Source organism: Gadus macrocephalus, chromosome 11, assembly GCF_031168955.1.
Source record: "Gadus macrocephalus chromosome 11, ASM3116895v1".
Lineage (NCBI taxonomy): Eukaryota > Metazoa > Chordata > Actinopteri > Gadiformes > Gadidae > Gadus > Gadus macrocephalus.
Window position 1 is genome coordinate 6080887 of NC_082392.1, and position 27089 is coordinate 6107975.

The 27089-nt window shown below is 45.5% G+C and overlaps 1 protein-coding gene across 5 annotated transcripts; it reads left to right on the forward strand.

Moving 5' to 3' along the window:
• The first annotated feature begins 4762 nt into the window (after positions 1-4762).
• Positions 4763-21403, forward strand: LOC132467145 (RCC1 and BTB domain-containing protein 1-like). 5 transcript variants are annotated; one of them, XR_009527955.1, is made up of 15 exons: positions 4971-5310; positions 6476-6743; positions 8446-8596; positions 12076-12242; positions 13611-13769; positions 14945-15052; positions 17294-17436; positions 17614-17677; positions 17916-18042; positions 18181-18307; positions 18714-18865; positions 18974-19104; positions 19317-19492; positions 19549-19584; positions 19658-21403. XR_009527955.1 is itself a non-coding variant. In XM_060064266.1 (13 exons), the coding sequence occupies exons 2-13, from the start codon at positions 6618-6620 to the stop codon at positions 19455-19457; spliced, it is 1596 nt and encodes a 531-aa protein (XP_059920249.1). In that variant the 5' UTR covers positions 4763-4946; positions 6476-6617; the 3' UTR covers positions 19458-21403. The 5 variants fall into 5 exon arrangements, 3 of the variants coding, with proteins under 3 accessions (XP_059920249.1, XP_059920250.1, XP_059920248.1); XR_009527956.1 differs by having other exon boundaries at positions 19317-19549; positions 19679-21403; XM_060064266.1 differs by lacking the exon at positions 4971-5310 and adding an exon at positions 4763-4946 and having other exon boundaries at positions 19317-21403.
• Positions 21404-27089: the final 5686 nt, after the last annotated feature.

A 27089-nucleotide genomic window follows, 5' to 3' on the forward strand; every position in this document is an offset into this window, starting at 1 on the left:
ACGTGCCGGTTTCTCATGGAAACTGAGCCCAGCCTTCTGTCCGCGCGTTCCATATCCCATGAGACAGCTCTGATGATCTGGCTTTTGAAAAATATTGGACATTTCTCAGCAATTTTGAAAGAATGGTAACACAAATCATTTGTAAAAGTTGTCACTTTACTAAAATTCATCTTTCCGAATCCCCCCCCCCCCCCCCCCCCCCCACCAACCAAAACATTATTGCAGAACCATTACTTTATTCAACATTAGGGTGGTACCAGTATAAAAACAATTCGGTATTATTTGTTATATTGTGCGGGGTACGTTGTGGACAGTCTCCACGTCCCACGTGTTAAAGGGCCGGAATGAAGGAACACGTGGGGCGCATGGAGACTGGTCACGGTGTACCCTGCCGTCTTATTTTTCACACTGTTAGACTGTGAAATTAATGTTTTAAACTTTGTAGCCTACATATCGCCCTGAAAATCAATTTAGTCAGAAACACAAGACTGGAAAAAGGGAAAAACCGGCAAATGATAAAGCATTCAAATTGATAGGCTACTGAGGAAATGGACAGAGATGATTGACGAGACCATTAGCACCACGGACAGAGTCAGCGCGGCTCGGATTAGTGTTAAATAATTGTCATTTGAAGATATTGTCCACTTTTCAAGTTTGGAAGTAGCCTACATGCACGAAATGATGTTCAACATGTGTTCCTCTGTTGTTATTTAAAAGCAACCAACGTGCCGGTTTCTCATGGAAACTGAGCCCAGCCTTCTGTCCGCGCGTTCCATATCCCATGAGGCAGCTCTGATGATCTGGCTTTTGAAAAATATCGGATATTCCTCAGCAATTTTGAAAGAGTAGTTATACAAATCATTGAATAAAAGTTGTCACTACACTGAAACTCATCTTTCCGAATCCCCCCCGCCCCCAACCCCCCCAAAAAATATTGCGGCACCATTACTTTATTCAACATTAGGGTGATACCAGTATAAATACAATTCGGTATTATTTATTATATTGTGCAGGGTACGTTGTGGACAGTCTCCACGTCCCACGTGTTAAAGGGCCGGGTTGAAGGAACACGTGGGGCGTATGGAGACTGGTCACGGTGTACCCTGCCGTCTTTTATTTCACATTGTTAGACTGGGAAATTAATGTTTTAAATTTTGTAGCCTACATATCGCCCTGGAAATCTATTTAGTAAGAAACACAAGACTGGAAAAAGGGAAAAACCGGCAAATGATAAAGCATTCAAATTGATAGGCCTACTGAGGAAATGGACAGAGGTGATTGACGAGACCATTAGCCTACTACACTTTAAGCACCACGGACAGAGTCTGCGCGGCTCGGATTAGAGTTAAATGATTGTCATTTGAAGATATTGTCCGCTTTTTAAGATTGGAAATAGCCGACATATAGCCTACGAAATGATGTCCAACATGTGTTCCTCTGTTGTTATTTAAAAGCAACCAACGTGCCGGTTTCTCATGGAAACTGAGCCCAGCCTTCTGTCCGCGCGTTCCATATCCCATGAGGCAGCTCTGATGATCTGGCTTTTGAAAAATATTGGACATTCTTCAGCAATTTTGAAAGAATATTAATACAAATCATTTAATAAAAGTTGTTACTATACTAAAACTCATCTTTCCGAATCCCCCCCGCCTCCACCAACCGAAACATTATTGCGGCACCATTACTTTATTCAACATTGTGCTACCAGTATAAATACAATTCGGTATTATTTATAATATTGCGCAGGGTACGTTGTGGACAGTCTCCTCGTCCCACGTGTTAAAGGGCCGGATTGAAGGAACACGTGGGGCGCATGAAGACTGGTCACGGTGTACCCTGCCGTCTTATTTTTCACACTGTTAGACTGTGAAATGAATGTTTTAAACTTTGTAGCCTACATATCGCCCTGGAAATCAATTTAGTCAGAAACACAAGACTGGAAAAAGGGAAAAACCGGCAAATGATAAAGCATTCAAATTGATACTGAGGAGATGGACAGAGATGATTGACGAGACCATTAGCCTACACTTTAAGCACCACGGACAGAGTCAGCGCGGCTCGGATTAGAGTTAAATGATTGTCATTTGAAGATATTGTCCACTTTTTAAGATTGGAAATAGCCTACATGTACGAAATGATGTCCAACATGTGTTCCTCTGTTTAAAAGCAACCAACGTTCTCATGGAAACTGAGCCCAGCCTTCTGTCCGCGCGTTCCATATCCCATGAGGCAGCTCTGATGATCTGGCTTTTGAAAAATATCGGACATTCCTCAGCAATTTTGAAAGAGTAGTAATACAAATCATTGAATAAAAGTTGTCACTACACTGAAACTCATCTTTCCGAATCCCCCCTGCCCCCAACCCCCCCAAAAAATATTGCGGCACCATTACTTTATTCAACATTAGGGTGGTACCAGTATAAATACAATTCGGTATTATTTATTATATTGTGCAGGGTACATTGTGGACAGTCTCCATGTCCCACGTGTTAAATGGCCGGATTGAAGGAACACGTGGGGCGCATGGAGACTGGTCACGGTGTACCCTGCCGTCTTTTTTTTCACATTGTTAGACTGGGAAATTAATGTTTTAAACTTTGTAGCCTACATATCGCCCTGAAAATCAATTTAGTCAGAAACACAAGACTGGAAAAAGGGAAAAACCGGCAAATGATAAAGCATTCAAATTGATACTGAGGAAATGGACAGAGGTGATTGACGAGACCATTAGCCTACTACACTTTAAGCACCACGGACAGAGTCAGCGCGGCTCGGATTAGAGTTAAATGATTGTCATTTGAAGATGTTGTCCGCTTTTTAAGATTGGAAATAGCCGACATATAGCCTACGAAATGATGTCTAACATGTGTTCCCTGTTGTTATTTAAAAGCAACCAACGTGCCGGTTTCTCATGGAAACTGAGCCCAGCCTTCTGTCCGCGCGTTCCATATCCCATGAGGCAGCTCGGATGATCTGGCTTTTGCAAAAATATTGGGCATTCTTCTGCAATTTTGAAAGAATAGTAGGCCTAATACAAATCATTAAATAAAAGTTGTCACTATACTAAAAGGCGTCTCATCTTTCCGAGTCCGCCCCGCCCCCCACCCCCCAAAAAATAATTGCGGCACCATTACTTTATTCAACATTCGGGTGGTACCCGTATCTTTAATCTTTGTTATATTGTGCGGGGTACGTTGTGGACATTCTCCACGCCCCACGTGTTAAATGTCCGGATTGAAGGAACACGTGGGGCGCATGGAGACTGGTCACGGTGTAGGCTACCCTGCCGTCCTATTTTCCAGACCGACTGTTCCGATTTTTTGCGTGTTGTGCTTGATTTCTGCGATCTTGGCCCCACGGCTGTCATCCGAAAGACGGCCAAGCATTTAGCTGCAGCGGGTCCTACCCTGGACGTAAGTTCGAATCGTATGGAGTTAGAATCATGCCAAAACCTCGCACACACGCAAAACGTAGGCTTTTGCGCGTGGATCAGCAAGGCGGAAAATTAGTGCCAAAAGTCATGTGACAAACAAATGTCCTGTGATTCAAACACGTTTTGTGTGTGTGTGAATCGTTGCGCGTGAGCAAAACTCATTTTGCGTGTGTGCGGGGTTTTGGCATGATTCTTACTCCATAGATCAATCTTTTAAGTTTTAATTCATATCACAACTCTTATAATTTAATATTTCGTTTTGGTTTTGGGTGAAAACGCAATGAGAGCTCTACATTTAACCCATCATGAGAACCACTATGGGGTGCTGCTAATTAAATAAAATATAGTTGTGATTATTAACAAACTCTTTCCCATGTCTCGCCGACAAGCCTTGAAAGTTTGACGCTTGTCTCTGCCTGTAGACAATTAAACACGTTTAAACTAGAAAGCAGCCGAAGATATATAATATAATTGTTATTTTGCAGTAGAGAACATATTCAGTTCTGTCCGTATATTTAGTCTATCCCAGAATACAATTCAGAACACTATATTGCCAACATGAGTACATACATAGTTACAGTGTTGTATAGTAGCGAAGTAGAAATACTTCGTTACTGTACTTAAGTAGTTTTTTTGGATATTTGTACTTTACTTTACTACTTATATTTCTCTGTACTTTTACTTTTACTTCGCTACATTTTGCGAAGAAAATCAAATCGGTTATGATGGAGCCTTCTAGGTTAAACCACAAGTAGGCTACATATGACACAGCAATTGGCCTTTAAGCTCCATTGCTGTGTCATATGTAGCCTACTTGTGGTTTAACCTGCAGCTGCGTTTTACCTTGATCTCAATTGCTGTGTCTTCAGAGAAATTCACATCAGACACTAGAGGGCGTATTTTGTGAGTTAGTCTAATCTCGAAACTGACGTGGTTTTAGAGGAGTCTAAACCAGTTTGCAGGATGAAACAAGGCTCCATCATAACCGACACACACACACACACACACACACACACACACACACACACACACACACACACACACACACACACACACACACACACACACACACACACACACACACACACACACAATTAGTTTTATGAATTATTTTTAATAGGTATGATACATTTACACTTATTACTACAGATAGGCCTTCAGTACAATACAGGCTACAATATAGGAGTTGCTTAAACAAGTCTAAATTACCTTAATCAAGTTAAAGCTGTCACTAGCTATTCTAAACATAGCTTTGGCTTTACCGACTGACACTCATAGAGGGAGAGCGCCGAACGGACTTTTGTTTTGAAAATGAACCGGAAGTGCATTGTCGCTGACTGACGTGTGGGTGGGCTTCCCCCGGGCTGACTTCTAGCACACAAACAACCAAATAAACTGCGGATATTACAACCGACAGCCGACAGACAGACAGCCCTCTGGAGTAGACCGACAGACAGACCGACTGACAGCCCGACTGACAGCCCACTGGAGGAGACCGACTCCTCTACAGAAGGTAGGGAGTGTTACCGAGTCGATCCGGCCTTAATGTCGACTTTAGGGATTGGTTAAGGAGGTAGGAGGTACTAGGGTTCGGGTTCAGAGGGGTAGGTTTCGGGTTCAGTGTCTCTGTCCAGTTGCCCACCAACTAGTTTAATGAAGGTAGGGTTAGGGTTCAGAGAGTCTCTCTGTCCTGATGTCCACTAACTAGTTTAATGAAGGGAGGGTTAGAGTTCAGTGAGTCTCTCTGTGCTGATGTCCACTAACTCGTTTAATGAAAGTAGGGTTGGGGTTCAGAGTCTCTCTGTCCTGATGTCCACTCTGTATTTCCCTCTCTCAGCGGACTGCAACCACTGTAACTCCATGGAGCGATGCTTTAGGTAGGAGGCTAGGGTTAGCTCCCCGCAGAGCTAACCATTAGCATTAGAACTGTATATTGTAATAGTAGTATACCATGATGTAGCATCATATTTAACTTACCTTGGTCATTATAAACTATGATGCAGCATCATAGCTAATGTGTACATGTATATATAATAGGGTTAGGGTTAGCCTTACCCTTACCCCTAACCCTAAACCACTGGCATAGTGTTTGTATGCATGATATAGAACATACGTGAACATGAATGAACATGTTATACTAAACCACTGCATAGTGTTTGGATGATGAGCTACATACGTGAACATGAATGAACATGTTATACTAAACCACTGAATAGTGTTTGTAATGCATGATTAACTACATACATGAATGAATACGGTGTGTACATGAACCTGTCTGCTTGTGTCTATTGATGGTCGGGCATGTGTGGGTTAACTTGTCATGGGTTAATAAACCAGTCCTCCCAGTCACAGTTTTGTGGCGCTGTCAAGTGTATGATCATAAATAGAATGATACAATTAATCATTATGTCCTCACATTAAAGTATATTAATGTTTTGCATCAGGATGTCATAAAGCAGTCAAAATAAAGACCCGCCAGTAAGTAGAAAGAGGATTAAAGAGTTTACAGTGTGAAGAAACGTGTCCAACAAAGCATTTGATAAACCGTGTTCCCTGAACCTTTGCTCAGAAACCTTTTTGCAGCCAGTCGGTCTGAGGCGGGCGGCAGAACACATCCTGTGATCACACAGTGGTGATACAGATTGATTTATTCCTCTTCAGCATGTTGCTCCTTGCTTTTGGTTTGAAGTTGTCTTAAAGTAAAGAATATAATAGTTGACATTCCCCTCTAGATCACAAACATCTTCTCCCATTGGCCCGCGTCGTGTGAGGACGACATTTCCAAAGCTAACCATTTATTTATCAGCCTGTCCTCGTGCTCTATTTTACATCCCGTATGGATAATAAATTGTAGTCTCATTTTCTATTCTTCATCGTCTTCACTAAATCATGGTGTGACCCTAACCCTAACCCTTACCGACCTTATGACCCATAGCCAACCTCCTGACCCCTAGACGACCTCCTGACCTCCAGACTACCTGGCGTGACTTGGCCCCAGTGACCCCTAGACGACCTCTGACCTCTTCCCCGTCTCCCTCCCAGCGTCAGCGGCGACTGCACCGCCCCCTCACTGGCTGGCCGCGCCCCCCCGGCCCCCGCCCACCCGGTCTCCACGGCGGCCCCGGCTCCGGCCCCTCCCCCGACCCCGCCCCCCCGCCCTGGCCGGCCCCGCGGCGCGGGCGCCATGGTGGACGTCAGCAAGTGGCCGCTGTTCAGCCTGCTGAGCGCCAAGGAGACGGCCGCCGTGAGGCAGGCCTGCGTGTTCGGGAACTCGGCCAACGAGGCGCTCTACGTCACCCATAGCAACGAGGTGATGGGGGGGGGACGGGGGACGGGGCGCTCTACGTCACCCATAGCAACGAGGTGATGGGGGGGGGACGGGGGACGGGGCGCTCTACGTCACCCATAGCAACGAGGTGATGGGGGGGGGGGACGGGGGACGGGGCGCTCTACGTCACCCATAGCAACGAGGTGATGGGGGGGGGGACGGGGCGCTCTACGTCACCCATAGCAACGAGGTGATGGGGGGGGGACGGGGGGGGGGGCGCTCTACGTCACCCATAGCAACGAGGTGATGGGGGGGGGGACGGGGGACGGGGCGCTCTACGTCACCCATAGCAACGAGGGGATGGGGGGGGACGGGGGACGGGGCGCTCTACGTCACCCATAGTAACGAGGTGATGGGGGGGGAACGAGGCGCTCTACGTCACCCATAGTAACGAGGTGATGGGGGGGGGGGGGGGAACGAGGCGCTCTACGTCACCCATAGCAACGAGGTGATGGGGGGGGACGGGGCGCTCTACGTCACCCATAGTAACGAGGTGATGGGGACGGGGGAAGGGGCGCTCTACGTCACCCATAGCAACGAGGTGATGGGGGGGGGGGAAGGCGCTCTACGTCACCCATAGTAACGAGGTGATGGGGGGGGGGGGGGGGAGGCGCTCTACGTCACCCATAGTAACGAGGTGATGGGGGGGGGGGGGGGAGGCGCTCTACGTCACCCATAGTAACGAGGTGATGGGGGGGGGGGGGGGAGGCGCTCTACATCACCCATAGTAACGAGGTGATGGGGGGGGGGGAAGGCGCTCTACGTCACCCATAGTAACGAGGTGATGGGGGGGGGGGGGGGAGGCGCTCTACGTCACCCATAGTAACGAGGTGATGGGGGGGAGGGGGGGGGAGGCGCTCTACGTCACCCATAGTAACGAGGTGATGGGGGGGGGGGAAGGCGCTCTACGTCACCCATAGTAACGAGGTGATGGGGGGGAGGCGCTCTACATCACCCATAGTAACGAGGTGATGGGGGGGGGGGGGAGGCGCTCTACATCACCCATAGTAACGAGGTGATGGGGGGGAGGGGGGGGGAGGCGCTCTACATCACCCATAGTAACGAGGTGATGGGGGGGAGGCGCTCTACATCACCCATAGTAACGAGGTGATGGGGGGGGGGGGGAGGCGCTCTACGTCACCCATAGCAACGAGGTGATGGGGGGGGACGGGGGACGGGGCGCTCTACGTCACCCATAGCAACGAGGTGATGGGGGGGGACGGGGGACAGGGCGCTCTACATCACCCATAGTAACGAGGTGATGGGGGGGGGGGGGAGGCGCTCGATTATGGGAAAAAATCATAAGCACGATTATTTTGGTCAATATTGAAATCACGATTATCCAAACGTTTATTTTTTCAGTTTGAAAACGTGATTTATTTATTCTGCATGTCGCTCTGAAAGACACTTTGTGACTGAGAGCTTAGGAATTTCGCCTAAAAAACATAAAATGGTCCAAAAGAAAATGTCCCGATCTGAAATAACGTGCAGATATGAATCCAAAAAAACGAAAACTCGATTATGTTAATTTTGTGATAGTTTGACTAAAATCGAAATTCGATTAATCGCCCAGCCCCAGCTCTACGTCACACACACTACCGAGGTGTGTGTGTCTCTCTGTGTGTTTGGTTTGCGGCGATAGGTCTGAACTGCACTAACTGTCTCTCTGTGTGTGTGTGTGTAGTTTGCGGTGATAGGTCTGAACTGCAGTAACTGTCTGGGCACCGGGGACAGCCTCAGCACCATCGCCCCCCGAGCCCTGGACGCCCTGAGGGGCAAGAAGGTGGCCTCCTTCAGCTACGGGAGTGGACCGCACGTCCTGCTGGCTACTGAGAGTACGTACCCCTGACCATGACCCCTGACCCTAAACCTGACCGCACGTCCTGCTGGCTACTGAGAGTACGTACCCCTGACCATGACCCCTGACCCCAACCCTGACCGCATGTCCTGCTGGCTACTGAGAGTACGTACCCCTGACCATGACCCCTGACCCCAACCCTGACCCTAAACCTGACCGCACGTTAGGGCTGGTAACATTCCCCAGAAATTAAATTTGAATATTGGTCTTAAAAAATGGTCCGAATATCGAATATATTCGAATATTATTATTAATTAATCAATTATTTTTTCCCCGTGGAGAATAGGACTTGTTATTGTAACAGCACCCCATTATATCCAACAGAGCACACCGCTAAATGTCAAGAAAAACGACCAGTGGTAGTCAAACGCTGATTTATTTTCTGTCTTCAGACAAAATCTGCATGTCTTTGCAAATGAACTCCGTTAACTTTTTAGTGATGGCCTCTTGTTTTGCAGCGGGAAGAGAAGTGGTCGGGCTGTAAAACGCTGTTAGCTTGGGTTGTTTGGGAAGCGGGCCGTCTGCTTCGTCTTCACCAACTTTGTTCCATTCGGTCGGGTGAACAACTATTAAATGCATCCTCAAATTTGTGGTAGTCGAGTGATATGCCAGTTCCGCCTCGCATAACTTGCAAACAGCCTCGGATTTGTCGACAACTTTACCTCCAACTGACCAGAATCCAAAAAAGCGCCAAACAGTACTTCTTAAATTATCTGGCTTAACAATCACTTTGTCCGTGGTGGAGTTGTTGACTTCACCGGATTCCATTTCCCCGGTTTGTTTTTTCGGGCTCGCTGGTTTGTGTTTCATACATTTTCATACATTTATCGGTGTCTACAGTGAGGTGGGGAGGTGGAGGTGGTGGAGCGCAGTCCATGCTTCCTTGTTGTGACACGTGACTGCAGCTACACACAGGACAGTAAGCGACGCACCATGGGACACAACGGAGGAGAATCAATGCGCGCGCTGCCCTGAGCAATAAAATATATATTTTGTAAATTATTCGAATATTCATTTTCACGTTCGAATATACATATTTTTCCCATATTCGAGGAATATCCAAAAATTCGAATATTAATTTACCAGCCCTACCGCACGTCCTGCCGACTACTGAGGGTACGTACCCCTGACCCTGTTCCTGCCCCTAACCCTGACCCTAACCCCAAGTGCTGCTGGGTACTGAGAGTACGTACCTAACCCTGACCGCTGACCTCTAACCCTGACCTCTAACCCCGCCCTAACCTCTAACCCTACCCTGTTCCTAACCCTAGCCTCCTTAATCTGACCCTCTACCTCTCATATCAAGAACCAGGCTTTTCAGGGTATCAGTAATAACTTAAGGTAACTATAACTTAGGGTTGCCGCGGTATACGGTATTACCGGTGTTGAGGCCAACACCGATTACTCGGTGTTGCACACCGGCAACACCGAGTTTTCTTTCTTGAAAAGCAAATTCAGTATAAATGAATAATATATTTATAATTAAAATGCGTAGATTAGGCCACAGTTCGGCTCTGTGCGGGAGATTTGGCGCGATGAGAATTGACGCGCTTCCTTACAAGACCGGTAACCATAGCAACGCCGGTAAACAAACCCAGAGAAGCCCAATCCCTACGTGAGCTCCCCGCGCTACGGCCATCCGGAGGCGCACAGAGCTTTTAGCCGTGATATTATGATATATAAAATTATATTATGCTATTATTTATAGAACGTTATAAGACGCCGAGAATTGCGCTGCCAGCCGCTGTCACCGAGTGTGAGAGGAGAGTTGACGGAGAAGATGGCGGTTGACCTATAGTTTCAAAGACAATACCTTTTATACCGGTAATACCGTTGTTGACACGAGCGTATTACTCGGTGTGAAAATGTCCACCCCGCGGCAACCCTACTATAACTAAGACCTAAGTTAACTTATGTCTTAATTCAGACCTAAACAAAATCATTCAAACCTTATCTCCTCGCATTTATAACATTAGCAGAACCTGATCCTTCTAGAGGGTTTTAAATAAAGGGACAAGTGAATTAACCCGGTGAAGTACACAGATCCTCACTAACTGAAGAGGATGGATCATCAGCCCTCTAGCAGAGGAGAGCGATGAATCTGGGAAGCTGGAACAGTGTTGGGTTAGGGTTAGGGTCCAATGCTGAGCTGTTGGTGTCAGGGTAAGGGTTAGGGACAATACTGAGCTGTAAGCTAAAGTGGTTTAGGTTAGATTAGGGTTAGGGTCAGCGCTGAGCTGTAAGCTAACATGGCTATTACGTTGTCATGGAGACCTTTATACCATGAGAGCGTTCAGCCGTGTCAGAGTGCTGACTGGTCTCCCAGTACAAAGCTGTGGCCCGTGGTGACGTCACAACAACAACATGCACTTTTGGGTGGCTCATTAAAATGCAAATCCATGATATAGCTGGTATACTTTAAGTAAAGCAGTTTTTTTTTTTAAATAGTTTCAGTGCTAGCTGGGTTTCTGTACGGAAACTCATAAACTGTTAATCAAACATTATAAACTTGATATGCGGTGTACATTAACATTTACGTTTAGGGCGTTTAGCAGACGCTTTTATCCAGAGCGACTTACAATAAGTCCATTGTCAGAAGAAAGAGAAACAACCACACATCGCTGTCGGTACTGTAAGGATGTGCGTGGTGCCAAGCACTAACTAACCCTTGAGTTTATTTCAGAGTCCAGGTGAACTCTGCCCTCTGAACTCTGAACCAGTGAGTCTTGAGTCTCTTGTTCAGAGTCCAGGTGAACTCTGCCCTCTGAACTCTGAACCAGTGAGTCTTGAGTCTCTTGTTCAGAGTCTAATGCCGTGTTCCAATACCCGTACTATCCGTACTTACTAGACAAATTTTGAGTACGTAGTACGTTCCAATTCAGATCCGGCGAAAAGAAGTATACTTCAAGGACCCGGATGTCGTACTCAAAACGGGCTAATCGTGAAGTGTGGATCGAAGGACACTTTCCGTACTCAACGGCAGCCATCTTAGCTACGTAGCGGAAGAGGCGGAGCCAGGCTGAGCCAAAGTCGGAGCATTTTCCACATAGCCTGCATTAATAGTCATTTTGTAGTTTTTATAGTTTTTATAGCTGCTAGGCGTAAAGAGTTCACCGTTCAAAGCGGGATGTTTATTGCGGGGGAGGAGCTGCGGCGGCAGTCGTGATCGTAATTTCCGGTTAGTGCACCACGGAGTACTCGCATCTGAAAAATTAACGTACTCAAGTGAGTACGGATAGTACTCACTTTAAGTGTACTCATGGAAGTACGGGTATTGTAACACGGCTCTGAATTCTTGATGACTGATACCTGTCCGTCTGTCCTCCTGATGACTGATACCTGTCTCCGTGACTGGTCCTTGATGACTGATACCTGTCTGTCTGTCCTCCTGATGACTGATACCTGTCTGTCTGTCCTCCCGACGACTGATACCTGTCTGTGGTTCTGTCCCTGCAGGCGGAGAGCTGTACGCCTGGGGCCACAATGGCTACAGCCAGCTGGGCAATGGAACCACCAACCAGTGCGCCTCCCCCGCACTGGTGACCACCAACCTGCAGGGGAAGAGGTTCAAAGAGGTGGCCTGCGGGTCGCACCACTCCCTGGCCCTCACCACCGATGGAGAGGTCAGTGACCCCAACCCTAAGCCCAACCCCCTGGCCCCCACCACAGATCCTCACTTAACCTACCTCCTTTAAGTGTTCTAGTCTGGCCCTGACCACGGAGGGAGAGATGAGTGTCCCCTCTAAGCGTACCTCCTTAAGTCTACCTCCTTAAGTCTACCTCCTTAAGTCTACCTCCTTAAGTCTACCTCCTTAAGTCTACCTCTTTAAGTCTACCTCCTTAAGTCTACCTCTTTAAGTCTACCTCCTTAACTTACCATCTTAAGTGTTCACGTCTGGCCCGGACTGGAAGGAGACGGAAAGGTCTTTATATTACCTTATTCTATTTTATATTATGTTATCCTCTCTCTCCAGCTGTTTTTGTGGGGCTATAACATCTGTATCTATCTCTCTCTCTCCAGGTGTTTGCGTGGGGCTATAATAACTCATTATATTATATAACATCTGTCCCCCCCCCCCCCCCCCCTCCTCTCTCCAGGTGTTTGCCTGGGGCTATAATAACTCATTACATTATATAACATCTGTCCCCCCCCCCCCTCCTCTCTCCAGGTGTTTGCCTGGGGCTATAATAACTCATTATATTATATAACATCTGTCGTCGTCGTCCCCCCCCCCTCCTCTCTCCAGGTGTTTGCCTGGGGCTATAATAACTCATTACATTATATAACATCTGTCCCCCCCCCCCCCCTCTCTCCAGGTGTTTGCGTGGAGCTATAATAACTCATTATATTATATAACATCTGTCGTCGTCCCCCCCCCCCCCCCTCTCTCCAGGTGTTTGAGTGGGGCTATAATAACTCATTATATTATATAACATCTGTCCCCCCCCCCCCCCCCCTCTCTCCAGGTGTTTGCGTGGAGCTATAATAACTCATTATATTATATAACATCTGTCCCCCCCCCCCCCCCCCCCCTCTCTCCAGGTGTTTGCCTGGGGCTATAATAACTCATTATATTATATAATATCTGTCGTCGTCCCCCCCCCCCCCCTCTCTCCAGGTGTTTGCGTGGGGCTATAATAACTCATTATATTATATAACATCTGTCCCCTCCCCCCCCCCCCCCTCTCTCCAGGTGTTTGAGTGGGGCTATAATAACTCATTATATTATATAACATCTGTCCCCTCCCCCCCCCCCCCTCTCTCCAGGTGTTTGCGTGGGGCTATAATAACTCATTATATTATATAACATCTGTCCCCCCCCCCCCCCCCCCCCTCTCTCCAGGTGTTTGCGTGGGGCTATAATAACTCATTATATTATATAACATCTGTCCCCTCCCCCCCCCCCCTCTCTCCAGGTGTTTGAGTGGGGCTATAATAACTCATTATATTATATAACATCTGTCCCCCCCCCCCCCCCCCCTCTCTCCAGGTGTTTGCGTGGGGCTATAATAACTGCGGCCAGGTGGGCTCGGGCTCCACCGCCAACCAGCCCAGCCCCCGGCGCGTGGCGGGCCCCCTGCAGGGCAAGGCGGTGGTGGGCGTGGCCTGCGGACAGACCTCCTCCCTGGCCCTGGTGGACAACGGAGAGGTGAGGGCTTAACGAGCAGCGCAACGAGCAGCTCGTGTGTTGTGTCCTCTGGCTCGACGGTGTGTGTTATGTCCTCTGGCTTTACGGAGTTTGCTCTACTTCTCTAGCTCTACGGTGTGTGATGTGATGTGTGCTATGCCCTCTCTTTCCTAGCACTACGGAGTGTGTGTGTGTGTGTGTGTGTGTGTGTGTGTGTGTGTGTGTGTGTGTGTGTGTGTGTGTGAGATGTGTGTGTTATGTCTCTAGCTCTAAGGTGTGTTACGTAATGTGTTGTGTGCTCTACTCCTCTAGCTCTACGTTGTGTGATGCGTTATATTGTGTGCTCTACTCCGCTAGCTCTACGTTGTGTGATGTGTTGTATTGTGTGCTCTTCTACTCCTCTAGCTCTACGTTGTGTGATGCGTTATATTGTGTGCTCTACTCCTCTAGCTCTACGTTGTGTGATGTGTTGTATTGTGTGCTCTACTCCTCTAGCTCTACGTTGTGTGATGTGTTGTATTGTGTGCTCTTCTACTCCTCTAGCTCTACGTTGTGTGATGCGTTGTATTGTGTGCTCTACTCCTCTAGCTCTACGTTGTGTGATGTGTTGTATTGTGTGCTCTTCTACTCCTCTAGCTCTACGTTGTGTGATGTGTTTATATTGTGTGCTCTTCTACTCCTCTAGCTCTACGTTGTATGATGTGTTATATTGTGTGCTCTACTCCTCTAGCTCTACGTTGTATCATGAGTTATATTGTGTGCTCTACCCCTCTAGCTCTACGTTGTGTGATGCGTTATATTGTGTGCTCTACTCCTCTAGCTCTACGTTGTGTGATGTGTTGTATTGTGTGCTCTTCTACTCCTCTAGCTCTACGTTGTGTGATGCGTTATATTGTGTGCTCTACTCCTCTAGCTCTACGTTGTGTGATGTGTTGTATTGTGTGCTCTTCTACTCCTCTAGCTCTACGTTGTGTGATGTGTTTATATTGTGTGCTCTTCTACTCCTCTAGCTCTACGTTGTATGATGTGTTATATTGTGTGCTCTACTCCTCTAGCTCTACGTTGTATCATGAGTTATATTGTGTGCTCTACCCCTCTAGCTCTACGTTGTATGATGTGTTATATTGTGTGCTCTTCTACTCCTCTAGCTCTACGTTGTATGATGTGTTATATTGTGTGCTCTTCTACTCCTCTAGCTCTACTCCTGGGGGTACAACGGGAACGGCCAGCTGGGTCTGGGGAACAACGGGAACCAGCTGTCGCCCTGCAGGCTGACCGCGCTGCAGGGGTTGTGTGTACAGCAGGTAACCACGACAACACGCACACACACAGACGGCAGGTAACCACGACGACACACGGACACAGCAGGTAACCACAACAACACACAGACACAGCAGGTTACCAGTGGGGTATTCCACAAAGCCGGTTTTATCACATAACCGGGTAAGTTAACCCAGGGTTTGCGGTAACCCTAGGTTTTCCGTTCCGAAATGAACACGGTATGTTAGTTACTATAGCAACATATGCTCTGAATCAAACCTGGTCGGAGCAGGTTTTGCGCAGGTTAAGTTTGGAACATAACCCGGTTTTGGGTATTTAAACCCGCGTTCACCGCAGATTTCATGTGTTCACAATGGCATGCCCTTTTGATGAGGGGCCTGTTGATATTGGAGCGCAAATTATTCGTGCAATCCACCGGGAGCGATTAATAAGACCACGGCACGACATCTTGCCATATCCGGATGACTTTTTGCTGGAGAGATATAGATTCTCGCGCAAATCTTTAATATATTTAAATAGCCTTCTCCAGCCTTACATAGCCAACACTACCAATCCTGGCCTCAGTTCCCTCCAGACTATTTGCGTAGCCCTCCGTTTTTTGCAAATGTTAGTTTTATCTATAATGTTGGAGATGCTGAGCACATCTGACCCATTCACGTCCGGACCAAGATTTTCATTGGCCTCCTATCAAACAAAGAGCAATATTGGCTGAGTACTATGCAGAGAGGCGCTTACAACATAAAGTATAAAATAGTCCTAACGGACTTACATCCACTGGAGAACGTTCGATTGAAGCCGGCGGCTTCATTACAAGCACTGATCCATCTTGATCTGTGAAGTTGATGAATTGTCACTTTTAGGTTTTCTACCCAGTTACCAAAAAAAACATTTGGAACATATTTATTTATGCACTGTGGCACGCACACGGTTTGCATGCGTTACTTCGAAGGCAAACAAAATCTAAAATACAAGAAAAACACAAAAACCTACATTCAACCAGTGGGGTACCCTCTCATGGCCCCTGACTCTCTGAGGAGGTACCTCCAGGTAGTGATGTTATGGTTTGCGTCGAGGCATCGGGGCGTGTGTCGTTCGAGGCTTCATCTCGGGCTGTTCACAATTTACACATATGTACAAAAAGAATACACTACCCAGTTCCAAGATCACTTTAATGGCTGTGTAATTAATCACACTCATTCTCAGTCATCATAGTAGGCTACTGTAGTTGATAAGACATTCTATTTTGCCCGGGATGACTTCTACCATGAGCTCGGGAGATATTTATGAACGGCACACTCACACGTCACGTATCACTGAAATGACTTTAATTCTCAAATGTTTTGATGTTGTACGAAGCAAACATCACATCATCACAGGAAACTCCTTCTTTCATCATCATTTCATTCACCACTAGGTGTCCCTAGCGTACTCATTTGAAGCTTCGAGGTCGAACCACTTTGGTGGCACCACTACCTCCAGGTACCCCCTCCATGCCAGGGCGCCCTGAATTTACTATGTCTATTAACAGCTCCTCCACCGGGGTCAAGACATTTTGAGAGCCAGATCCAGTCTGCCGACTGTCAGCCTTTTCACATATTTATTTAGAAGGAAAGGGTTATGTGGTAGGAACGTTAAGAATGCTTAACTGGGATATTAATAGATTCATGGCTCAAATATTAAGGATCATGCTTTTGACATGTAACAGCGATCCGCTGCCAGGCTTCGGTTCTCCGGGTCGCAGAGGCTTTAGCGTTCCCCTTTCTTGTGATAATGTCCTTCTCCTCGTCATAGCTCTCCAGGAGAACCTGGAGTTCCATTTCATTGCAATAAGCGGCCCGTTTCGCCATTTCGATCAGAGTTTCCGTGATCCATTCATCACGTCTTTATAGGTTTGGTGTGGACGCGCACGACCCTGTGTTAACCAACCCCGAGTTGATTGAATTAATGCATAACCCGTGCCGTGGAACCCGACAGCTCTGGTTTAGTCGGCAAAGGGTCAATCGACCTATAGTTCAGCGTTAACTCTGTTTGTTAAACCTCCGTTTGTGGAACACCCCACTGGACAACACACAGACACGGCAGGTAACCACGACAACAAACACGCAAGGCAGGTAACCGCGGCAACACACACACACACACACGGCAGGTAACCACGACAACACACAGGGTGCTCCCCTCTCTCCAGGTGGTGTCTGGCTACGCCCACTGCCTGGCCCTGACTGATGAGGGGGTGTGTCTCTAACAGGCTCCTCCCCTCTCTCCAGGTGGTCGCTGGCTACGCCCACTGCCTGGCCCTGACTGACGAGGGGGCGCTCTACGCCTGGGGGGCCAACACCTGCGGCCAGCTGGGCACCGGCAACAAGAGCAACCAGCACAGCCCGGTGCAGGTCATGGCCGAGAAGGAGAGGTGTGTGTGTGTGTGTGTGTGTGTGTGTGTGTGTGTGTGTGTGTGTGTGTGTGTGTGTGTGTGTGTGTGTGTGTGTGTGTGTGTGTGTGTGTGTGTGTGTGTGTGTGTGTGTGTGTGTGTGTGTGTGTGTGTGTGTGTGTGATGCATCAACCTAACACGCTCCTCCCTCTCCTCCAGGGTGGTGGAGGTCGCAGCGTGTCACTCCACACACACCTCAGCCGCCAAGACGCAGAGTGGACAGGTGTGTGTGTTCACCTGACAACGATGTGTAGCGCTAGACCTCACCTCATTCGACTGTGTTGGTGTAGTTACACCCAAAGGCCACTAGGTGGTGCCCTGCTGCTGCAGTAATTAGAGTGCCATCCCAGGTATAAAGGTGGGGTCAGTCCGTGGTCCTGCCCCCCCCAGGATATATAAGGGGCAGTAGAAGTAGTTAACCCTAGTTAATCCTAGTTAACCCTGTATTGACTTATCTTCAGGTGTACATGTGGGGTCAGTGCCGGGGTCAGTCCGTGGTCCTACCCCACCTGACCCACTTCGTCTCCACCGACGATGTGTTCGCCTGCGTCGCCACGCCTGCCGTCATGTGGAGGCTGCTGTCGCTGGGTCAGTGGGGGGGAGGTGTGTGTGTGTGTGTGTGTGCGCGTGTGTGTGTGTGTCCCTCAGACTTCCTTACCCTCAGCCAGGCTAGGTAACCAGGTGTCATGGTTACCTAGGCAACCCAGGTCTCCTCTTGTTCCTCAGAGACGGAGGACTTCATGACCCTCAGCCAGGCCCTGGGCCGGGAGTTCGACAGCCCGGAGACTGCCGACCTCAAGTTCAGCGTGGAGGGGAAGTACATCTACGTCCACAAGGCGGTGCTCAAGATCAGGTGAGGGGAAGTACATCTACGTCCACAAGGCGGTGCTCAAGATCAGGTGAGGCTCCTGGATAGTGTGGAGGTCAGGGGTGGAACCCCGTAGGTACTAGGACTGAGGAACCACTGAGGAACCACTCATAGATACTAGGACATAGGAACCAGGGTTCATAGATACTAGGACAGAGGAACCAGGGTTCATAGAACTAGCCACCCCCAGGTTACCAGGCAACCCGCTCTGCATGCCGAGCCACATACCGCCCATCATAACTATGATGATGATGATGATGATGCTGACCTTGAGGAAGCCTATGATGATGATGATGATGATGATGATGACTATGATGATGCTGACCTTGTGGAAGCCTATGAGGAAGATGATGATGAAGACAACGATGATGATGATGGTGTGGTTCTCCAGGTGCGATCACTTCCGCTCCATGTTCCAGTCCCACTGGAGCGAGGACCTCCAGGAGGTGATTGAGATCGAGCAGTTCTCCTTCCCCGTCTACCGCTCCTTCCTCCACTTCCTGTACACGGACACCGTGGAGCTACCACCGGAGGACGCCATCGGTGAGCTCCTCCTCCTCCTCCTCCTCCTCCTCCTAATCCCCCGGCGGACGCCATCGGTGAGCTCCTCCCTCCCTAACCCCTGATCTCTCTCTCTCGCTCTCACTCTAGGCCTACTGGACCTGGCCACCTCCTACTGTGAGAACCGTCTGAAGCGTCTCTGTCAGCAGATCATCAAGAGAGGGATCACCGTGGACAACGCCTTCACCCTGCTGTCGGCCGCCGTGCGCTACGACGCTGAGGTACGCTACTAGCTGCGCTACGACGCCAAGGTATGCCATTACGTAGAGCTACGCTACGCTACGAGATACGCCTTAGCATAAGGCCATCACCCTGCTCTGTATGTCTGTCTGTCTGTCTCTAAGTGCTCCTCTCTCTCTGTAGAGGTCTCTCTCTAGGTGGTCCTCTCTCTCTAGAGGTCTCTCTCCCTCTAAGTGGTCCTCTCTCTCCCCAGGACCTGGAGGAGTTCTGCTTCCGGTTCTGTGTGAACCACCTGACCCGGGTCACCCAGACGGCCGCCTTCTGGCAGGTGGACGGCGCCATGCTGAAGGAGTTCATCTGCAGGGCCAGCCGCTGTGGGGCCTTCAAGAACTGAAGAGGGGCACTCAGGAAGTCATGGGCCCACAAGACCTGAGGGGCCCTCAAGACCTTAGGGGCCCTCAAGAACTGAAAATGGCTCTCAAGACCTGAGGGGCCCTCAAGAATTGAGGGGTCCTCAAGACCTGATGGACCCTCAAGTTCTGAGGGGCCCTCAAGAACTGAAGAAGGGGCCTCAAGACCTGAGAGGTCTTCAACACCTGAGGGGCCCTCAAGAATTGAGGGGTCCTCAAGACCTGATGGACCCTCAAGTTCTGAGGGGCCCTCAAGAACTGAAGAAGGGGCCTCAAGACCTGAGAGGTCTTCAACACCTGAGGGGCCCTCAAGAACTGAGAAGAACTGAGGGGTCTTCAAGAACTGAGAGGCCCTCAGGTCCTGAGAAGATCTGAGAGCCCCTCAATAACTGAGAAGAACTGAGGGGTCTTCAAGACCTGAAGAAGGGCCCTCAATACCTCAGGGGCCCTCAACTTAGGGGCCATCAGGAACTGAGGCCTCCTCTCAGAGTCTCCTCACCTGGTCCAGGACCAGAAGAACAGAGAAACTTTCTAATTCAGTTCTCATGAAGGTTCCTTTCTTCTGGTCAGGGGTCGTGAGCTCACCATGGTTTGAAGGTTTGGATCTCATGAACCCCCCTCTATAAGAAAGAGATCCTGTCCATCTTCTGTAGCTTTAAGTAGTGATGAGTGCACATTCCCCTCACAGCTAAATAAAGCTCATTCCTGAACTCATTCCTAAACTCATTCCTAAACTCATTCCTGAACTCATTCCTGAACTCATTCCTGAACTCATTCCTGAACTCATTCCTGAACTCATCCCTGAACTCATCCTTCAACTCATCCCTGGACTCATTCCCTGAGCCACATGGTTTCAGAGTAGAGAACCTGCAGACACTGAGGGATGTTGAACTGACACTGAAGGGTGTTGAACAGACACTGAAGGGTGTTGAACACACACTGAAGGGTGTTGAACAGACACTGAAGGGTGTTGAACACACACTGAAGGGTGTTGAACACGCACTGAAGGGTGTTGAACACGCACTGAAGGGTGTTGAACACACACTGAAGGGTGTTGAACACACACTGAAGGGTGTTGAACAGACACTGAAGGGTGTTGAACAGACACTGAAGGGTGTTGAACACGCACTGAAGGGTGTTGAACACGCACTGAAGGGTGTTGAACAGACACTGAAGGGTGTTGAACAGACACTGAAGGGTGTTGAACATGCACTGAAGGGTGTTGAACACACACTGGATTTTGTTCGGGGGTAGGAGGGGGAGGCGAGAGAGAGGGGGAGGGGGGAGAGAGGGGAGAGGGGAGAGGAAGGGGTTGAGGAGGGGGGAGTGGTAGAGAGGAGGGGAGTGGAGGCCTCTCCTCCCAAGGCCAGGAAGTTCAGAGCTGAATCTGCTGCTTGTTGAGGAGATTGAGAGCTTTGTGGTTTTCTTAGTTGAGTTGTAGTTGAGCTGTAAAGAGCTAAGCAGCATCACAGTCGTCTGTGTTTTATCGCGGAGGACGTACTGTAAAGAAATTAATGCAACGCTGAAACGGTTATATCACAAATTCCAGAAATTCTGTAAACGCACTTAAGTCCAACAACCTGATGTTGTTCCTCATTAAAGAACATTGATTGGTTTGAGATGAGCCCAAACCTGACCTGCTAGGTTGGTTGGTCAGATGCATTGTGTACTGTAGCCTCCAGGTCATTTTACTGTCCTAATTAACTAGTCTTAATTAACAGTGACTGAGCTCTGATTTGAATAGTGAACTTTGGCGCTTTGGAATTCTTCTTTGTTTTAAATAGATATGCTGTAGGCTTCGGAGAGCAGTAGAACAAAGTAGATTTCGGTTCATGAATACTATTTTTGTATTTTTATACTCTCGTTATGTATTCATGCATTTCCGATGTTCGATGTAAAGTTGCAAAATAAAGGACCTTATATAACCATCCACTGTGTCTTAGCAACCACACTCGTTGTCTTAGCAACCACGCTCGTTTTCTTAGCAACCAAACACCGGAGCACCTGCGAGCGGGGATTGAAGTTTGGAACGAAGGAACGTACCATGTCAACACTATATATATATCTCTCGCTCTTTCTCTCTGCGTGTAGTCTGTCACAGACTGCTCTATATATTGTGCATATTATATATATATAATATGCACAATGAGGATAGAGAACTGGACTTTGACATGGATGGTTATGAACTTAGTTATATAAATAGACAAAATAAAGGAGGAGGAGGTGTAGCCATATATGTGGACAAGACATTACATTTCAAGGTGCTGGACAGAATGACAACAGTGGTGGACAATGTTTTGGAATGTATATCAATAGAAATCTGCAAAGAAAAAAGAAAGAATTTGATCATTAGCTGTTTATATAGGGCACCTGGCTCTAATATTGAGGTGTTCAAAGATTGGATGGAAGACATTTTCTCCAACAAGGGTAACAAAACCATTTTCATCTGTGGAGACTTCATTATTGACCTTCTTAATCCAAATAAACATAAAATGACAGAGGAATTTATAAACACAATGTACAGCATGAGCTACTATCCCATCATTACCAGACCTAGCAGAATCACATCACATTGTGCCACTCTCATAGACAATATATTCACCAATGACATTGAAGACAATACACTAAGCGGACTATTGATAAATGATATAAGCGACCATCTACCAGTTTTTACAGTTTATGACAGGAACTATAAGATCATTAAGCCAGTCAATAATAATGATTACAGACGAGTTAGAACTGAAGAATCGATGATTGCTTTTAAAAATGAACTGCAGGCACAGAATTGGAATGAAATATATGAGAAAATAGACATTAACAGTGCATATGAAGAATTTCTCAGGATATTCAAAACATTATACAATAAAAACTGTCCAATAAGGAAATATACAAGAAAAATTAAATACTCTGAATGTCCATGGATCACGAAGGGCCTACAAAATGCCTGTAAAAAGAAAAATACACTGTACCTGAATTTTATAAGGCTGAAAACTGAAGATGCTGAGAACAGATATAAAACATATAAAAATAAGTTAACTAAAATCATAAGAACTAATAAAAAAGATTACTATAGGAATTTATTGGAAAAAAACAAAAACTATATGAGAGGAATATGGAACATACTGAACAGTGTTATAAAAAATGGTTCTGGACTCAGAAATTATCCTAAGTATTTTTTGGTTGATGATAAGGAGGAGTACAATATGGATGTTGTGGCCAACTGCTTTAATAATTATTTTGTGAATATTGGTTCGGACCTAGCAGAAAAAATTCCAGATCAAGGATCATCTGAGCAAAATATGGAAAAATTAATTAGTAGAAATGAGTTCTCTATGTTTCTCACAGCAGTGGACGAAAGGGAAATTGTTGATATTGTTTTGAATTTTATGGGTAAAAAATCAAATGATTGTGATGAGATAGATATGACTGTGGTAAAAAAAGTGATTGAAGGAATAACAAAACCATTCACATACATCTGTAACCTTTCATTCCAAACGGGTACATTTCCAAACAAAATGAAAATAGCTAAAGTCATACCTTTGTACAAATCTGGAAACAAACACCACTTCACAAATTACAGACCGGTCTCGTTACTGCCACAATTCTCCAAAATTCTTGAAAAACTATTCAATAATCGACTGGACAATTTCATAGATAAACACAAACTGCTCACTGATAATCAATACGGATTCAGAGCAAATAGATCTACATCAATGGCCTTATTAGAATCAGTTGAAGAAATCACAAATTCTTTGGACAAAAAACAACAATCAATAGGGATATTCCTAGATCTAAAAAAAGCATTTGACACAATAAATCATGACATATTAATAAAAAAACTGGAACGTTACGGCATCAGGGGTATAGTGGGCAACTGGGTGAGGAGTTATTTGAGTGACAGATATCAATTTGTGACACTTGGTGATTGTTCCTCTGCGTGTTTGGACATTGCTTGCGGTGTCTCACAGGGGTCAGTGTTGGGCCCAAAATTGTTTATTCTTTACATAAATTATATATGTAATGTATCGAATGTGTTGAAGCTTGTTCTGTTTGCTGACGATACAAATATATTTTTTTCAGGTGATGATTTAGATCAATTAGTAGAGGCGATCAATTTTGAAATTAGTAAATTAAAATTATGGTTAGATAATAATAAATTATCGTTAAACTTGAGCAAAACGAAATTTATGTTATTTGGAAACTGCAGAACAAATGAACAAATAAAGATACAGATTAATGGCGTAGACATTGAACAAGTTAGTCAAATAAAATTCCTTGGGGTAACAATTGATGAGAAATTAAACTGGAAATCTCACGTAAAACATATACACTCGAAGTTGTCAAGAAGTATTGCAGTATTATATAAAGTTAAACAGGTTCTGGATCATAAGTCGTTACAAATCCTCTATTGTTCACTGGTTTCACCTTATTTAAGTTACTGTGTAGAGGTTTGGGGCAATAATTACAAAAGTACATTACATTCACTTTTCATTCTGCAGAAAAGAGCAATACGGACCATTTTCAATGTTGGGTATAGGGATCATTCAAACTCATTATTCATGCAGTCAAGAATACTCAAATTACCAGATCTGGTTGAATTTCAAACAGCACAGTTAATGTTTAAAGCAAAAAATAACAAACTACCGGCAAATATTCAAAAAATGTTCACACAAAGAGAAGGGAGTTATTTTTTACGGGGATTGTTTAATTTTAAAATGAAAAAGGTGCGTACAACCAGAAAAAGTTTTTGTATTTCTGTCTGTGGAGTAAAATTGTGGAATGGGTTAAAAGAAGAGCTCAAACAATGTCCTAACTTAAAACTATTCAAAACAAGGTTAAAGGAAGTGATTCTCACAGGGTACAAGGATGAAGGTGTTTGATTTTCATTGGGTGTTAATTGTTTAGTTATTTATTTAGTTTGTTATTTATTCTTTATTTTTTTGTATTTATTTTCTCTCTGAATGAAAAATATTGTTTGGATACAAAAACTTATCAACAGTGAGATAATATCTATATATTTTCATGAATGTTTTTTTTTTTCCATGAATGTTTTTTTTTTTTTGTTTATTTTGTTAATTTATTTATTATTATTTATTTTTTTTGACAAATGTGTAAGAAATTATAGTATATATCTGATATGAACATATAAGTTACACATTTTATTAAAAAAAAAGAAAAAAAAGAAAGATAAAGAGGAAAATAAATAAATAAATAATAATAATAATAATATATATGTTTGGATACGTTACGGAATAATATATATATATATAATATATATATATATACATATATATTTATTAATAAATGAAAATGTTAATGATTATTATGACTAAGGAATGTTAATTTCAATGAATGACGGAGAAGGGATGGGATTAAATAAGTGTAAACTTCTTCCCACCCCTTTTCGAACATGTTACAATTATCAAGTATTTATCATTTATGTATCGAATTATGCTTTCTATTTTGTTTAACATCAATAATTTGTGTATGATATATATTTTTTGTTTTCTTTTACATGTTCGAAATAAATTTAAATCAAATCAAATCAAATCAAAAAAAAAAATATATATATATATATATATATACACATACTGTATATATATATATATATATATATATATATATACATATATATATATATATATATATATATAATATTTATTTATTATGTAGTATGACAGAAGGAGGAAGGGTGGGGAGCGGCGGATGAAGAGACGCAGACCACAAGTTGAGCGGACTGGTGACTGGACTGGGAGTACTGTACTAGGATTACTGATGACTGGACTGGGAGTACTGGTGACTGGGAATACTGGAACCTGCTAACCTATAAAGCCTTGCATGGATTGGCTCCATCCTACCTGAAAGACCTCATCATTCCTTATCGTCCTTCGCGGCCCCTCCGGTCTTCGCGAGCTTGCCTCCTTTCGCTACCAAAGGTTAAAAAGAAATCGGCTGGACAGAGGACGTTCGCTTATCGAGCCCCCTTCCTGTGAAATAGTCTGAAGCCTGTAATCAGGGAAGCTGACTCTGTCGAGCTATTCAAAGCAAAGCTCAAAACGCACCTCTACAGCCTTTCGTTTGAAACGGGTGGGCGAAAAACGATACTGATGAGGTGAAGAGCGATGCGTGTTTGTTTGTGCTTTTTGCGACTGGATACTTTGACTCTCCTCGTGGTTAACCGGCCAGCACCCCATCATCAGTCAAGTAGCAGTATACATTTCCACTATGCACTATGCACTATATTCTAATTGACTATTCTGTCTGTTCAAGCGTGTTGCGATGACTGCGACTGGATGCCTGGACTCTCCTCATGGTTAACCGGCCAGGACCCCATCAACAATTTAATATTTGCCTGCAAGTATGTGTGTCAAATTATGGCACCCATTGCACTCCTGGCCATCCCTGGAAGGAGGGATCCCCCACTCTGCGTTCCTTCTCAAGATTTCTTCCTTTCTGATTACGTTTTTTCTTGCCCTTTTGGGGGCTAGGGTCAGGGGGGTGTCGTAAATATTTGGCCTGTTAAGCCCTTTGAGGCTTATGTTGATTAAGCGCCAAACAAATACAATCGAATTGACTTGAAAATGGATTGAATCGAGTCAATTCAGCTTATGCGTATGTTTCTCTTTTAAACAGCCACACTTTTACGCAGCAGGAGATATGGCCACTGTGTTTGGGAAATTCTCCATCTTCATAATCGGTATTGTTACCAAGGTTGGATTCACTTTCCTTTTATTGATTTAAATTGATCACAGTCGAGTACAGTACAGAATAGGGAGATGTAGATGGGAGACATTTAAAATATCGTGATGGAGCCCTAATCACTGCAGCATTACAGAACGCTCCCCTCTCGTTTAATGCACACACTAATCTCCAGCAAAGTAAAATACATTTTCCAGGGGGAAATCGGCTTTTTGGCGGTTTAGTGGGTTGAAAGCAATGTCCTGTTTTAAACCGATGTTTCAGAGCGCTCTCCAACTGTCTCTCTCTCTCTCTCTCTCGCTCTCTCGCTCTGTCAAATTCAAAGTGCTTTATTAGCATGACAGTATTTGAATAAAGTATTGCCAAAGCATATTCAAGTTACACAAGAATAATTGTACAAATAACAGATAATAATAATCACAAAAATAACAATAACAACAACAATAATAAAATAAATAAAAAGTCAGACTGAATCTCTCAGGTTATCTCTCAGGTCCTTCTGCTGCCAGGGCAGCAGAAGGACCTTCACCAAGAAGAATTGCAATTTTTTCCTTATGTTCCATGTCTGCAAAATCTGGAACATAGATTTGTTATTTGGTGAAGTACATCTGTCTAAAAATGTCTTTTTTTTTTTACAGTGTAAAAGGAAGTGCTCCTCTGTCTCAACCTTCTCTGGCTGACAGTGACCACACATTCTGTGTTCCCTCGGCAGCCAGGTCTTTCTGTGTCTACCTGTTTCCACTGCAGGATTGTGGTCACTGAGCCTGTACTTGGTCAGGATTTGTCTCTGCTTCACATCTCTGACAGAGAGGAGATAGTCTGCCAATTCGTAATTCCTGTTTAGGATCAGATAGGAATTCATTCTACTTTGGTTTGAGTTTTTGGTTTGTCCAATGTTCTAAATAGTCTTCTTTTGC

Bases quoted from the DNA above. Each gene is read 5' to 3' on its own strand.
- LOC132467145 (XM_060064265.1), top strand. From the start codon at position 5,186: ATGTCCACTAACTCGTTTAATGAAAGTAGGGTTGGGGTTCAGAGTCTC. The intron at 5,311-6,475 runs GTAGGAGGCTAG...TCTCCCTCCCAG, and splicing joins TCCATGGAGCGATGCTTTAG to CGTCAGCGGCGACTGCACCG. The intron at 17,437-17,613 runs GTGTGTGTGTGT...CCTCTCCTCCAG, and splicing joins GTCATGGCCGAGAAGGAGAG to GGTGGTGGAGGTCGCAGCGT.